Here is a 16,674-nt window from a genome sequence, read left to right on the forward strand (position 1 = left end):
AGATTTATTAAACATAAATTTCGAGAATAAATAGAATTATATACTGTAATGTGAAGGCAAATGCTTACAACTTTTAGAAAGTTTCAAAACTTCATCTATGAGGGAAAACTTTTTTTAAATCATTTTAGGTAGTAAATATAGTGAATTCAATGCAGGTTCAGCTGTGTCTATCACCTGTGTACTCTTTAAGGACTGTGACTTATTTGAAACATCATAGATTTAATGCTCTCCTCTTATTTCAATAGAGCACAAGAGTGTACCCTCCTGAGTTATAGGAAGAAAAAGCAGCCCGTATTCTCTAGGACTCACTCCACACAAATCACCAGAGAATTTTTTGATAGTCAAGTGAAAATGCCGAAATACCAGCATGTCGAGTCAGCCTCCTCCTTGTGATTTATTCATTGTTTGCCTTCCTAGGTATTTCATTATTCTCATTTGGTACGATATAAATAATTAAAAGAATATCTGCCTAAGTAAAGAGGAAGGAAGTTGTCTGACTTCATGCTTTCTCAGCCGCCTCACTCCTCCTCCCTTCCAATTCTGCTCAGTTAATTTGTCTTCAGGAATTAAAATTATTTGGTGGCCAGGGTACATCGACTAACTTATAGTATCTTCCGTGCTATTCAACTCCCCATTATGTAGAATTAATCAGTTTTATTAAGAAATTAACAGTAGAGCATCAATGGTAATTGAAGAGGCTTTTAGTGTTCATTTTGAAACTGAGAGCATTAAGGTTGGTTTAAAGTTTCTTGCCAATTTAAGGCTCAAGAAAAATCATCTTTCCAGAATTCACCACCTCAAAGCCATTGTAATTTCTATACTCATTACTGGTAACCAGGGTATCTTGCTAGCTCTCTCTTTTAATGATTGTGAATTTTGTTCTGTTACCTTTTGAGGGAATAAATTCATCTAAAGCCTTAGTTTATATACTTTATTTTGTCAAGAGTGCAGTGTATTTTATTGACTGGTATTATTCCATTCTCCTTTTGTTAATCATTTTTATGTCTTTTAAAGATACATGTAAAGCACTTCAAACTATTGCAAAGAATCAGTCTATTTTAATAAAATGAACTGAAAAGACACTTGCATAAAGACTTAATGTAGGAGGAAGATTGTTGAACATGAACTTTACATTAAAAGTCCATTAATATATTTGTTAACTTGTTAAAGATCCTGTTTTTCTCTTTGCTATAAGTCCGTAAGGTGTGCCTCACACAGCATTTGAAAATTTAAGTAAATAGTTTAGTATAAGATTTCCTTGAGCACGTTGAAGTTTCAAACCCATTTCCCATTTCCAAATTAGGAATTATTGTTCTGATACCAGAAGACAGAATAACATTACCTTCTAGGCTAGAACTAATTAATTTCATGGTATGAACAGGAAAAATTCACATCAGTTAGGTATTCACCAGTTAATGGAGATGAAATATCAAACTATGAATAAGTATATTAGCTAACAATCAGATAAAAAAATTGCTGTTTTCAAAAACATTACTCTTGTATTTGATCAAAATTAATTGAAATTTTACATACATAATCCCAGTTAGTCTTCAGAAATATCTGATACCTGTTTTTAGAGTTTATAACTTAAAAAGAAAGTCAGAAGATCCTTTAGATGGAGATCAAACTTGTGTATTCCCTAGATCCAAATCACATTGTTACTATAGTCTGTTGAAATACCTGGTCCACTTGAGGTATGTCAGGAACAACATTTGTAGTTCAAACCTTAGTTAGCCCACTGGGAATCACTTAGTGAACTTTTTCTAAAAATCGCCCTATATACATATGAAGATACCTAACTTAAGGTATTCAAGAAGATTAATAGCTAAAATAGAATAGAGGCGTCTGCCTCCTGAGATAAAATTGTCAGCTTGACTAATAGAGGCACACACTAGAGGTGATCCTGTGACTTCTGGTGCTCTCTTTGAGCATTATAGGTGTGATCGATGTGCATAATTGATGTGAGTGAAATCTGAAATCACCACTCAGTTCTTTTCTCTGAAAGGTAATAGTCAGTGTTTGTTAATTTGGGGGAAGAGATGGGAGGTAATGTACATCCAGTTTTGAATACATACTAAATTTTTCTTTGTACAAAATTAAGTCACTGAAAAGGCTGAAAAGGATAGTTGTTTATTCTCGGACAAATAACAGGTCTTTGTTTTACACATATGTACGCTTGCCTTTTTCCCAAATATAGCTGAAGAAACCTGCATTTATGTGCTAACGAAACAGTAATTCTAGCATCAAGTCAATATTAGTCAGAAGCTGTTATGCTGTCAAATCGCTAAAGTATCAGTGGAAGTAACGTAACAGCTAGTCTGATTGGAGAAAGAGGAAGAGCAGATTTGATGCAGGCCCAAGGGTGTTGTGCAGTCGAGGTTAGAATGCTACATCCACGAATAAGGCCAAAGTCATAAGAGGAAAGGAATGTTGAAACTCCTCTAGGATGGTGCCTTGCACCATTTCTCCAGAACTCCGACATGACCAGTGTTTCCTCTAGAGTTGGAACAGTTCTAGTTTAGTTGAGCACTGAATTGCATTAGGTGGCTTGTGTCTAACAGCCACACTGTATGAAAAAGATGAATCATTAAATACTAATATAAAGCAATCGGTCTTTAAAAAAAAAAAAAAAGGATTCACAAAAAGGAATCTCAGGAAACAAGATTGAAGCCAAATTATAGAAATTCGGTAGTGTCATTATCAGAGCTTTGCTTTCATAAAGTGAATATCGGGTGTGACTAGGCTGAACCGGAAAGAAGAGACTGGAGGTAGAGAGGCCAGCAGGGAGATCCTTGTAATAGCCTACACTGAGGTCACGAGGACCTAGAGTAGTCAGGCTGGAGAGGAGGCAGAGGGACAGGAGAGCAGGAGCAGCCTTTTCTAAAGGCAGAATGGGGAAGACCAACAGGTGACTTAGAGTGGCTTAGAGAAAGGAGGTTAAAAAAGAAAAGGACGAGCCCAGTGACGTGGTGGTTTTGATGCTGGGAGACTGACATAACTCTCTGAATTAAGGAGAACAAGAACAAACAGGGATGAAGAGTTATTAGGTAACGTACTTTATTTAGCTTTTCACTTATCCAGATTGGACAGGTAATAAGTAATGATTATATGTAACAAGAATATTGGCCTTCTGTCTTTTCCAGTGTTCTTTCTCATACACTACAATTGTTTCTCAAAAGTCTAAAAGCTCTTAACCAGTTGTAAAAACAACAGTGGAGTTTTTCACTGAAGTACTAGATTGTTTGTAGATACAAATAATTGACCAGCCAGAACCTAATCTTGTATATCTGCTCCAAATATCTAGAACAAAGCAACTGAAGATTCCCAAGTTTAATCTGACTTCAACTAGAAATATGAGCCCTCAGTAGAAAAACTGAGGTAGTGGAACCCTGGCTGCTTGATTTCCAGCTAAAGCCTTTGTATTGCAGAGAAGCTAAGGTGCAAAGCATGAAGTCTTGCTTTCATTAGTCTTGCTGCCCTCTGCCCTAGACTTAGCAAAAGAAGCTCATGAGCTAAAATTAGGGATGACCAGAGTCCCAGGCAAGTACTCATGTATCATTTCTTAATTTTTATTCAGAGATACTGTAGTAACTGGGTATGTTACTCCACCTGAAAATGTGCTGGTGCCACAAAAAGTATGACTGCCTTTTTTTTTTTATCATAACAGTTGATTTCCTACCTTTTACATATCTCAAAGCAAGAGAGAGGTCTGCAAATGCCAAGTGAAAGGGTATTTCTGGAGAATAAGAATTGGTGGTTGACCTTAGAGGATCCAGAGTGTGATTATTTTACGCTGTTGATTAACTATACTTACTGAACACTTCCCAAAGTAGTGATTGTTTTAAACCATTTTAAGTTTTAGATTATTTCATTTTAAACTGTATGTGGTGCCAAAATTATAGAGGCTATCGAGTACTTAGTTTTCTTTTGTTACATGGCTGAAACTATATTTATGTATAGTCTCTGCCTTGCATATTTCCCAACGTTGTTCACTTAGGAAGCATAGTTCCCCCGGAGGGACTCAACTCTTGTTGCACATGACATGACTGGTAGGTGACTGAGTTCTGGAGCTCAGCCGTGTTGGGTCGCTTAGAGGATGCTAATTCTGCCAGCCTAAGTAAGGGTAGCCTGTAGATTGTTTGGGAGCCACTGCAGTAGGCCATTGTCACAACCAATGAAAAAACAGAATATTGGACACTGTGGAGTATGATCACAAATCAAGCTAACACAAAGAAGAAAAAAATGTGTACAAGTTCTTAGATGACTTGTAACTGGGTGAAAGTGTTCTTAACTCTGTATTTCACTTCACATCACTTTTTTCTAGGTTAGTAACACTGAAGAAATCACCTTTGAAGCATTAAAGAAGGCAATTGGTGAGATTTTTGTACTTGTTAACTCTCCTGTTTTTCTCCATTGTCTTAGTACTTGTTTACATGCCACGTAAATAGAAGCAGCATGACAGAACACACACATAGTGTTGATTTCTGTATGAATATGTAATTGATTTATTTAGCTACACTCTATAGGCTTTTACAATTATCCTGTCTTGTCATAGATAATTACTTTCCTTGATATAGACTGACTTTCTAGAGTTATGCGAGCATATCACAGTGTATTTTAATGGCATCCTATTGGGTGGCCAGCATGCAGGCTACATGAACTTATGAGAAATAGTCAGTGCATTTCCTAGGAGATGTGGAGATGAAAATTCTGAGAAAACTAAATTGAGTGATTTTTAACAGGTATGATGGTGTGTGTGTGTAATGGGGTAGGAGAAAGGAGCTGGCCAAGATTATCAGGCATGATGGAGTATCATGTTAATCCTTACTGTTTTATCAATGAAAACACTGAGACAGAGAAATTAACAAATTCTGCTGAGATCACATAGCTAGTAAGTAAATACTGGAGCCAAATTTCTTACCCAGGTCGGACTGTGTAGTCTTCACTTATCTTTGTATAAAATATTAATCTGATTTTTTTCTCTTTACGCCTTTATGGAAATAAATTTTACCTTACGTACTTTGTCTCTTTTCTATTTTAAAATGGTTCTTTCAATTAAGTATTAATTACTGCTAGAGTAATGATGCCCTGATCCCAATTCATTTCTAATTGGTAAAGCAATTTAAGGTGGAAATTGGCTCTCATGTTTTCAGGGATATTACAGTAAGAAAATCATTATCAAAGGACGTGAGGCACTCCAGCACCCATTGTACATGAAACAAAATCTGACCCCTTTTGGCTTAATCCATTAGAGGATTTTTTTTCTCCTTACTGTAATGTAATAGCGAATTTGCCAAAATAAAATTAAGTGAATTTATTAAGCAATTTTTGAATGCCCATTATGTGCAAGATACTTTGAGACATTTAAAGGTTAATAAGACGTGTTGAGGAATGTACAGTCTGGGGCATTGGTTCTCATGGTGTGTCTGTGGGCCCCTGGGGGCCCTGGAGGAGACTCCTTCAAGGATCCATGAAGTCAAAAGGATTTTCTTCCTAATCCTAAAACACCGTTAGCCCCTTGATTAACACGAACAAGGGCAGAGGCATCAAACCACACTACAGATCATCATATTCTTCAGCATCACAACCCGCAGTTATTTTAAAAGCAAGATTTACCTAAGAATGCCCTTGGTGAGTTAGTATACATTATTAATTTTATTCATCTCAACCCATGAGTACATGTGTCTTTGGGAAGTACATATAAACACTTCTTTGATTGCCTTGATTTGCAAACTGAACTAGCCGTTTTTTACAAGAAGCACCATTTTTACTTTTTTAAAAAAAAAGACGGACAAAAACTGTAGTATTTGGCTTACATTTTCTGGAAAATAAATGAAGTGAGGCTGTCGCTTCAAGAGAACAAAACAAAACAAAACACACTGACAGTATTTGCTTGCAGTGAGAAAATTAGCACTTTTGAACAAAATTAGAATTTTGAAACAGTCTGCCACTGTGAGTTTGACAGCTCCCCAGTATTTAAAGACGTTTTTTAATGAGATCAGTGATAATAACTAACGTGTGTGATTTTTTAAAAAATGTTTTATAATGAAATGTGTCTACATTTAGAGGATCTGTGTAAGTCAGTGGACCAGTATTCCAAATGACCATTGCATGATGTTACAAAATCGTGCGTGAGTAAAGATCTATTCAAAGTGTAAAATAGATCAGTAGATTTTAACATAACCAATCATAAAAGGTTTATCAGTAAGGTTTTAAATTCCATATTGCAACTAACTTTTAAGAAACTACCACTTGCTGAGTTTTGCTGTGGGGTCCAAGAAGAAATACCCACAAATCTGTGAAAAGACTACTACAATACTCTTTCCTTTATCAATACCTGTCTGTGCACGCCTGGATTTTCTTTATATACTTCACCCAAAATAACATTCTGCAGTGTGTCGAACACATTTGCAAATAGAATCCAGCTGCCTTCGATTAAGCCACAATTAAAGAGATTGGCAAACTTATAAAACAATGCCACTCTCTTCACTAATTTTGTTTGTTTTGAAAAATACAGGGTTTTTTTTCATTAAGCATGTTATTTATGTTAGCATATTATGGTATCTTTTTTTTTAATGAATTAATAAATATCTTTAAAGTTTCTCAAGTTTAGGTACCAATACAGAAAATATCAATAGATATAACATACATTTAAAAGGCTTTTTGGTTTTCTCAATAATTTTCAAGAGCGTCAAGGAGTCTTAAAACCAAAATTCAGGAAGTGCTGGATTAATAATGCATGGAAAGCAAACATGCTGCCTGCAGGCCAAATTTAGGTGGAAGTATAGTTTTCATAAATTGAATTTGAATCCTGAAGACTGATTGGCTTGGCTTGCCCAAGTCCCTTATTTCCTACTGCTTTTACCTGACCTGATTGAACCATTTCTGTTTCCTGCCTGGCCCCTGGCACATTGGAGCCTGTGCCCCTGGTCTAGTGAACAGTAGAGGTGGTCATAATTATTATAGTCGTTGAGAAGGACATAAATTCTTTCACTTCGTTAATAATTTCAAAGGAAGAAAATATAATGTTTATTTCCACTTCTTAACACTAGCTAATTGTCACCTACAGTTTGTCTACCTGGAAGGCAGCTTTGTATAAGGGACCTTGGACTAATATATTCCATCCTGTGAAATTCTCAACCAGGAGAAATGAAACCCTGAGGGGTCCCTGCGTTGTCACAGTAGACCACCAATAGAGAAGCCACAGATTCGCCTTCTTTTCATGTTCTTACGCACAGTTACGTTATCAGTAGCATCAAAACAGAGACATTTATCATTTTACTGTCTCGCAAACTTTAGCTAGAGCACACATCATCTTAAGATTAAAAAATCCCTTTTCAAATTGTGGAAAATAAATGGGAAAGGCTAAGCCAGTGTGGTTCCAAATGACGCTCTCTGTTATGCCCTTCAGTGTCAACGTTTAGCAACCTTTCAGTGTAGCTCCTTGTCCCTGCAAGGGCCTGGTGACTAATAGAACAGTCATCCTTCAGGAAGGGCCTGGAAGTTGTTGGACTTGTAGGAAGTTATGCTCTGCTGATAAAAGAGAGATGTAGTCTGTGAAAAGCAGTCTTGTGTAGTTTTAACCCTTAGATGAAAAAAAAGAACAAAACTTTTTACATGTGTGCTTTCTAGCCTTAACTAAGACATATCAAGGATGTTGTGTTTTTTGCTTTTTTTCTTATAAAAGTAGCCCTGTGAATTACCTTTGTTTTTGGTTTAGAGATCATCTGCTCTTAAGGCCTTTGGCAAGGTTCTTCTGAAATTCTGTATTCCTTTTAACGGGTCTTCATAAACATTTCTATAGATACCAATGGAATGGAAGAACAGGAAAAGGAGAAGAGGCGTCTTGTGATAGAGAAATTCCAGAAAGCACCTTTTGAAGAAATAGCAGCACAGTGTGAATCCAAAGTGAGTGAACAGATGGTGAAGAGGGTGGGCGTTGAGTGTGATTTTGTGGAAACTTTCTTGGTAATCGGTTGGTTGGTAGGTTCTGAGCTTCAGGCAAGTCACCAGAACACAACGCCTGTATCAGATAGGGACCAGAAACTTGGAAGGAACAGCTATGAAGCCTCAGCCGTTTGTGTAATATAAGCTGCTGTAAACAGCACGTCCCAAACTACACGTCAGTGATATTGTTGCTTTGATCATTTTTTTTGCAGTGGTTTTCAGTGATTTTGTTGTGGGTATTTTGTTTTGTGTGTCTATTGGTTTGTTTTTACCATCGAGACTAGGAAAGGAATGAGAGAGAAACTTTATATTAAATTCCAGTATGAGGCAGATAAAACTCAAACATGAAGGCATTCTGTACCATTGGCTTAATAGTTACAGTTATGCTTTGTCTTTAAATTGCATTCACATTACTACATATGGGTATTTGGAAAATGCATCCATTCTTAACATTTTTTTTCTCCTTCATAGGCAAATTTGCTTCATGATAGACTTGCTCAAATATTGGAACTCACCATCCGGTAAGGCTTTTCTTACTACGCTAGCAATAAAATGATGACGAAATAGAGACTGTTGGACCCCTATAAATCTGTGGCTGGTTATAAGTAATTGTGCTTTTCATTTAAGGTAAACTCAGGTCATGAAGGTACCTTTGTCTTAGTTACTCGTTCCCTAGGTACAGTCTGATACCATTTCTTGCATAGGTGTCTTCCAGTTTTTTCTAGCTCTCCTTTTTAGATCATTCATTTGTTCTGAGTGATTCTACAAGGACATCTGGGAAATTTGGAAGACTTGCATTCTAATGATCTGTTTAACCAGGTAATTTCTCATACTTAACCATTTTGACCTGCAAAAGCTACAGTTTTTTATGGTTCAACCTCATGGTTCTTTATGTAGCAATTCGCTGTGCAGATGGCTCTCTTGAATTATTAAACTTCTCTTGAGCTTTCCTAAATCATATCCATTTGAGTCCCGTTCTGAGTTGTTTTATGCTCTAAAGCATACGGTATCTAACATACTTTAGTTATTCTGTGTCTGTCAGTGATTAAGTAATGAAGCACATGAGCGAGGGATCGGCAGACTCCAGTTCCATCCAAGGAAAGCATGCTTCTGTTCTCAGTGTGGAAGCTTTCCTTTGTGTGAGGTGGCAGAGTGCAGGAGCCATAGATGGAAGCCATGCTTTTGGGATTCTTTTCTACATCAGCTCTGTCTTTTATATTTTTAACTCGATTATCAAAATGTTTTGTTTCAACCCCAGTGTCCTATAAATAGAAGAGGTAGATGCATACTCTTTCTTGTCCACTTCCTTTTTTATTTCAGCCTTTCTTCCGCCGTCATATGCAAGGAATGTTTTTCATCAGTATCACACCTTACTCTAGACATTTCCCGACCATTCCTGCCTCCCCCCCAACTCCCGCCTGCGTAAATTAAGAATCACTTATTTACAAAATTTCAGAATAGAGACTCAGACTAAAATAAGCAATGTGATATACCTTAGGTTCAGAGAAAATTGCTGGGTGTGGGCATATACTTCTTTGATGCTTATTCGTTATAATAGGAAATGTCTACTGTGTACTTGCTCTGATGCTACTGCTTAAATGTGTTATTTTTCCTAATCCTCACCACAGCCCTGAAAAGTTAGGGAGATGCTATTTTGTTTTTCATTTTCCAGGTAAAGACACTGAAGCTTAGAGAAGTAAAGTAACTTGCTGAAGGCAGGTCATTCAGCTAGTGAGTGGAAAAATCAAAACTCGAATTCCTAACCCATGTTCTTAAAAGGAATGTTTCAGGGGACTGCCACGGCACATGTAGCCATGCCATCATACTGTAGACTTAGCATTTTAGTGTAAGGGTTAGGACTCGTTCTGTTTTGGTGGTATTGCATCTACTACCAATAGTTAGCGTCTGTTGAATATTTACTCGTAATAGTTATTTATTGAACACTTACGGTGTTTTAGGCACTGTGCAAAGAGCATTATTTCGTTTAATATTTACAATAGACCTTAAAAATGAGTAATGATTATTTTTATTCTACAGGTGTAGAAACAGAGGCACATAGAAATTAAGAAACTTACCCAAGGTCGTGTGGTTAGGAAGTAGCCGTTCTGGATAGGTTACATGGCACAGAGGAATTAAACAGACTTCTTGGTGCCCCTTCAGTTTTCAGTTCTTGTTGGATATATTTCCTCTTGTTAATTTGCCTCATTCTAACCACCAGCCAGCGCAGTTTGTATTCTCGAGAAAAGAAACAAAACAAGCGATCTTATACTTCAGTCTCCATTGTTGTTTCATTCACTTAGTACAATTTTTAAAAAAATTACAGGAAATCAAAGAAGCAGGAAAATACAGTAGAATAAGCAGCCCCACAGACGATCCAATGATTGGAATTAGTAGATGAGGACCCTAACAAACAAACACACACACCCCACATCCCAAATAATGTAAAGGAAAAGATACGTGTATTTTAGGAGAGAAATGGAAACTCTGAAAAAGAACCAAATTGTGGTTCAAGAACTGAATAATACCGGAAAGAAAACAATTTCATTGCACGGGCTTAACAGTATGTTGGACGTTATGAAAGAACTCTCATACATTGCTCACGAGAGTTTACAATGGTACAAACACTTTGTAAAACTGTAGCTGTTAAAGTTAAACATATACCTGTTCTTGATCCTGCAACCCCACTTCTCAGTCGTATATCAGGAAAATATAAGACAACCAGCTGGAATGACTTAATTGAGAACCATTTACAGTTAGATAATTATATTTATACATAATTAATGAAAATCCATTGCTATGTGAATTACATTCATGACATGACTCTAACATACTAACAAACTCAGAGAACTATATGACTTATATGAAATAACCACAAGTCTGAAATATACAGAATACTTAAATAAATGGAAAACTCATACCTTGTTATTGAATAGGAAGTTAGTGTCTTAAATACGTAAGTTCTCTGCATATTAATTTATAGTTTTACTCAAAATCTTCACAATTATTATTTTTTAACCTCTGAACGAATGATGCTAAAGACAGTGTGGAAGAATCCACATATAAAGCAGTCAGGAAAATGCTGTGGAAGAAAAAGACAAGGGAAAAAGAACAAATGTTTACTCACTCCTGTTTGGACAACTGCTAAAGACTATCCACCCGCTTCTTTTACCAAAACTGTTTGTGTTTAGAAAAATACAAATAAATACTAGAATTTATACGAGAGTATTTTTTGTAATCTTGATTTGGGGAAAGTTTCCCTTAGCATAACATGAAAACTAGAAATCATAAGAAATGAGTTGAGTTTTTGTAAGGTTTTTAAGCGTTTGGCAAAAAAACAAAACAACAACAACAAAACCCCAACGTTGAGAATTAAATAATGAATTGTGGAAAAGCATTTGTATCATATGACAAAAGATTAATTTCCTAAATCGATAAGAAAAAAGCATCTGAGTAGAAATATAGGCAATGGACACAAATAGACAATTCATTTTAAAAGAAACATAAAATGGATATTAAATCTACAAAGATATTTAGCATCAATGATATCCAAAAATTGAAAATAAGAATGAATTCTCATTTGCTTGTCAGATTGGCAAAGATTTAAAACACAAAAAGATTGATTATATCCAAGATTTATAATGGTATAAGAAAATAGATACACTCAAATGTTAAATTACTGGTATTCTGGCAATATGGTCCAAAGTCAAAATTGTAAGTACACTTTGATCCAGAGATTCTCTTGGTAAGACTATAAATCAAGAAGAGAGGATAAAATTACGTATATGTAAGAAAAGACCAGTAAGCATTAAATATAATTTTGAAAAATCGAAATGAATCCACTGAATTAAATCAATTATGATATATCTATAAAAAGAAATACTACGCTGTCATCAAAAAAGAATAATACTATATATGAAAGATTTTTTACAAGTGAAACAGAGCAAGCTTACAAGAATGGGTATATATTATAAACCCGTTATGAAAAATTGTGTATGTAAATTCAAAGAAAAATGTCTGGTTTAGACTTAAAAAAACAACTCAATACCGCCATAATTTATTTTCCATGCATCCATCTAGCTAGCTGTCCAGTAACGTGCATCACGTGGATCCCTGCAATGTAGGCGTTTCATTCAGCTGTCGGAGGGTAGTCATTAGAATGCTTAGATGGAATGAACAGCTTTTCAATACACCTGTTGACAACGCCTCCTTCCTCTTTTACAGCCCTCCTCCCAGTCCGTCGGGAACACTGACCATTACTTCTGGGCATGCCCAGTACCAGTCTGTCCCGGTCTATGAGATGAAGTTCCCAGACCTTTGTGTGTACTGAGTGCTCAGGAAGACTCAGCACAGGATTTCAAAGCCTACAAATTAAGGTCAGGCTGTTTTCAGGGTGTGCTTAGTTTGTTGTAACATACTTCTTGAAAATAACCATGGCACTTAACCTTTAACCAAATGCTTGGCATACCGAATGAGAAATTTTGAAACTATATTTGATTTGAAGATAGATTTATGCCACGTTGATTTCATTTGAGGTTCCTGTTGGCTTTTAAAAGTGAACATGTGTTGGTCTTGCATTATTTCATTGTTAAACAGTATATTTTAAACTTTTCACAAACATGTAATTTAAGAAAAAAAATTAAGCCTTATAAGGGTTGAAGATGTTTGAAGTATGTGCTGTATTTCTACACATTTACACAACTGCTTAGAAGTAAACTTGCTTTTGATGCTGGTTATCTGCAAAAGCAAAAACACACAAATATATTCTAATCCTGGGGCTGCAAAACTGCTCTGTGGCTTTTTCTGTGTTTTTGACGTTGTGATGGGCATCTGTGTGTTTATGTACCGTAATAGTATGTGATAGGCAGTCAGCTTGTTATGGTGACAGTTGCTGAATGATAGTCCTAGAATGTGATCCTACAGTCGCCATACTGTAAAGTGTCTGGTCCTTGTAATACTGTATTTTCTGCCGAGAGTTTGACCGTTCTTAGGAGGCTTAGAGCTTACTCTCGGAATACCGAACTGTGCAATATTTTTTACATCACGAGGTGTATTAGTCTACAGACTATGCTTTGAATTTATAGTAGTATTTTGCTGTGGCTCCATTAATTAAATGAGCTATATATTTAGTATAGAAAAAGAAAAGACATTTAAAACAGCTAGTAGTTCACCTGTGAAGAGTGTACATTTTGATTTTTATTAAGAACACATTAATTTACCTTTTTATACTGTACATTGTCTTAAATCCTCACAGTCAGAAAATGACCAAAATATACTTTCAATTTATAAGATTTGAACTGTAGCTTGTGTGGATCTGTTTGGCGTTTGTGATACTACATTTGAAAGGGTGCCGATGGTTTTAGCAGTCAAGTGTGCGGAGGCTCATCCGTGCAAGCTTCTGTTGGTTTAAGCGCCTAAGATGACTTGCACTGACGCTCTACGCACGTGCCGACAAACCTATCCTGTTTTCTTAAAACTATGTCTTTTAGTGAATTCCATTACACAGCAAAATGAACGACTTTCTTTGTAACTCATAACATTCTCTTAGGACATTTTTATAAAATAAACCTGTTTATAGTTCTGCCTTTTCAGATTTCATTTCTTTTTAGATAAAAATATACCTATCAAAAATTTTAGCTCAAAAACAATTCAGTGTTTAGATTTTGTTCTTGTTTGAGAAATTGCAGTGAAGAAAGACATGTTATAACTCTCTGTTTATGATTAGTTGGACACCTGTGGTGGAAACAGAAAAAAGTAAAGAAGCATACTCGAAATGTTTTGAATATTTAAACCAAAGTACAGCATCTTAAAACATGTTGCAAACGATCCTAGTCATTTGAACCTATAAAATGATACTCAGACATCCTGGGCGCTTTATCAAATGTAGGTGAAAGAAGACCTTGTTTTCAGAGTAACAGTGCAGTCACTACGGGGGGGTGGGGGGGTGTAGGGGGTGTTAAGTCGCCCTATTGCCGCTGTCACTGTAAATTGGCCTCTTGATCAGCTAAAATGTTTCACCATTTAATATTATGTTTTTTATTTTCCTTTTTGTCTTCTGTGTATTTAAAGGATTTAATTTTTGACGTCATTTAAAAGAAAAAGCAGGGGGACATGCAAAAACAATCATCATCCACTTGGATGCCATTTTATAGATTAACACTGTGTGCTTTTGTATGAAAAAAATATATAATTTAATAGTATACGAAAAGGAAATATATATTCGTTTGCACTCATGCAGAAAAAACTTTGCTCTACAAAATTTTATGTTTCTCTGATTTATAAATGCATGTATTGCATGTAAAGGAAAACCATTTCAATTAATGTTTATCATGACTTTCTCTTGGTCTGTTTGTAAACTGTTGATTTGGGTTTCATGGGTTTTTTTCTTGTTGTTTTTAAATCACAGTAGACTTCTATATGTCCTCCGTTACTAAACTGGTCTTGTTAACAGTGATTCCCTAGAAATGGATCTTTGCTTTGGCTTGTCCCTTCCAGGAGATTGGGGGGACCCCGCAGGTAATAGGTGTCATACTGGAGTCTAGCCAGTGTAGAGACTGAAAGTTTAGGATTTATTGAAGTTTACTGTATTGCTGTATTTTTATAGATATTTAAAACTCTTAGTAAACTGATAGTCACTCTCTTTTCGATGTATACAGTTGCTTAAATCATTCTTGTTTTGTTGACATTTAAATGGTTCTCCTGTACTTGTGTTGTCTTTGCTTATAGTTTGTCATTGGAGTTAACACACACACACACACACACACACACACACTTCGTTAATACTTCTGAACTCATTATCTTTTAGAATAATACTACACTTTACCAGCAATTAACTTCCCCTCCTCAAAATATGTCTCTTCTTCCTGTCTGAACATGGAATTTGTCATATTCATGCCAATATATGTAATAAATGTAATGAAGTGAGTTTTTTTGAAATGTAAAAATTCACTTTGCAATTCATATGTAAGCAATAAAACAAAATCAAAATACTTCTGTATAAGTATGTTTCTATAATAGTTATTATTACATTTATTAAGGTAACTTTATTCACTATTCTGCTTTAGTTCCAAATGGAAAGTTTTAGTGACAATCAGCTTGCCAGGAGGGTTCCATCCTCACAGACTCTGGAAGTTTCCGGCCTGTGACTGCCGGTTATGCTGAGACAGACAGAGGTAAAGCTCACGGCGAGAGCCCTCTCTGCCCTGCTCTTACGTTCCAACCCTCTCTCCTCATTGTATAAATTACGCAGGGAAGCCCTGCTCTAAAATAATAGCGACTCTGGTTTGCCTGCAGCACTCGCAGCTGCACATCACAGCCTCCTGGGCTCCAGGACCCTTGAGGCAGCTCAGCAAAGCGTTTCCAACCCAGCCTCCCACTTCCTGGCCTAGTGGCCTTAGGCAGGAGACTGAACTGTGAGCTTTGAAGCCATCGTCTGGAACCCAAGGGAGAGGTCTTCGAGGAGTAAGTCACTGCCGTGCCTACATGGCACAGTATAAGCTCGGTGCTGTTCACAGCCCTCCTTGGGTTCCCTCTGCTGGGACCTAAGCAGCCTGGGTGGCTGTCTCAGTTATGTGGGCTGAGGCCAGTCACGCCATGTTTTGGAACCCTTCCTTTAGGTATAAAAGGAGCAGTCTGTAGCATTTGCCATCTCATGCTTTCCTTCCAACTCTGATGACATGTTGGATCCTGTGACCTATTCTCTCATCTGATATATTATTGATCTCAAGTAGCAAGTTCCAATGATGGAAAAAGGAAGACCAAACCACCTCTTCGTTTTGCTGTATTTGCCTTTTACTGACACTTTGAGTCAGAGGCAGACGATGAAGAGGGTACTATCTTAGCCTGGGTTTTCTAAAGCAGAGCCGAAGACCAAAGCTCACATTCAGGGGTCACTCTGGGACGTGATCCCGGGGAACCCCTGAAATGGAAGGAGGAAAATCTCATTAAGTGGCTTCAGGTAGGGCTTGGCCATCACTGGGGGTGACAAGATCCGTCCTACGGGGCCGTCTAAGGCGTCTCGCGATAATCAGAACTGACCCCAGGTGACGGAAGTCAGTGAAGCACGGATCCCTGAGCTTCCGCTCATGGTCAAAGCCCTGTTACCACGAACTCCCCCGCATTTCTGGATTGTGTGTGCCTGAGTGCTGAGCAGTCTCCCAAGGGGTCACCTCTTTCTGAGAAGTCCTGTGTCAGAACGCAGGAAGTGTGGAAGCACGGAAAGCAGGCCTGGTCAGCCTGCGTGGAATGGTGATCACAGCGGTGTCTGGGGGACAAGGTGGGGACTAGCCGATGTGGGGCCAGGCAAACGACATCCAGTGCAGCACGGCCCAATCTGATACTTAGGGACAGGACCAAACCTAGACACATCAGACCAGTGTCACATTTCTGCCATCTTGCCTAATGAGTCAAGGGTGGGGTTTTTAAAGATGGGGTAAAGCCAAAAAAAAAATCACATCCAGGACCCAAGACATTGTGGGTAGTGGTTCTTTATTGTGGTGGCCACCCTCTTATCTAGAATGGCAAGTGTAATTTTAGAGCACATCCCAAAAAAGCTATCATCTCAGTTCTTGGCATACACCTTCGTGGGTTATTGGTGACCCATAGGTGATCTCATAAGATTAACTAAAGATATTCCCTTCTATTTTTTTTTATAGGAAAAATTAGCTTTCCGTGTTTAGGGAGTGGAGATATTTTTTCCCTCTGTTGTTGCTGCTCTGTCACCTTCGCCAC

The 16,674-nt window shown here is 37.1% G+C and overlaps 1 protein-coding gene across 2 annotated transcripts in view; it reads left to right on the forward strand.

The window, feature by feature from the left end:
• Positions 1-13,528, forward strand: part of EFR3A (EFR3 homolog A) — a 79,694-nt gene extending 66,166 nt beyond the window's left edge. Inside the window, exons 20-23 of one of the 2 annotated variants that reach the window (XM_033126082.1) lie at positions 4,325-4,373; positions 7,805-7,908; positions 8,419-8,468; positions 12,169-12,411. In XM_033126082.1, coding sequence (XP_032981973.1) covers positions 4,325-4,373; positions 7,805-7,908; positions 8,419-8,468; positions 12,169-12,274 — 309 coding nt within the window. In that variant the 3' untranslated portion in view covers positions 12,275-12,411. Of the gene's footprint in view, positions 1-4,324; positions 4,374-7,804; positions 7,909-8,418; positions 8,469-12,168 lie in introns of both variants that reach the window. The other variant, XM_033126083.1, reaches the window with a different exon arrangement.
• The last annotated feature ends 3,146 nt before the right edge of the window (positions 13,529-16,674 follow it).

The sequence above is a fragment of the Rhinolophus ferrumequinum genome, chromosome 14 (assembly GCF_004115265.2).
Source record: "Rhinolophus ferrumequinum isolate MPI-CBG mRhiFer1 chromosome 14, mRhiFer1_v1.p, whole genome shotgun sequence".
Classification (NCBI taxonomy): Eukaryota; Metazoa; Chordata; class Mammalia; order Chiroptera; family Rhinolophidae; genus Rhinolophus; species Rhinolophus ferrumequinum.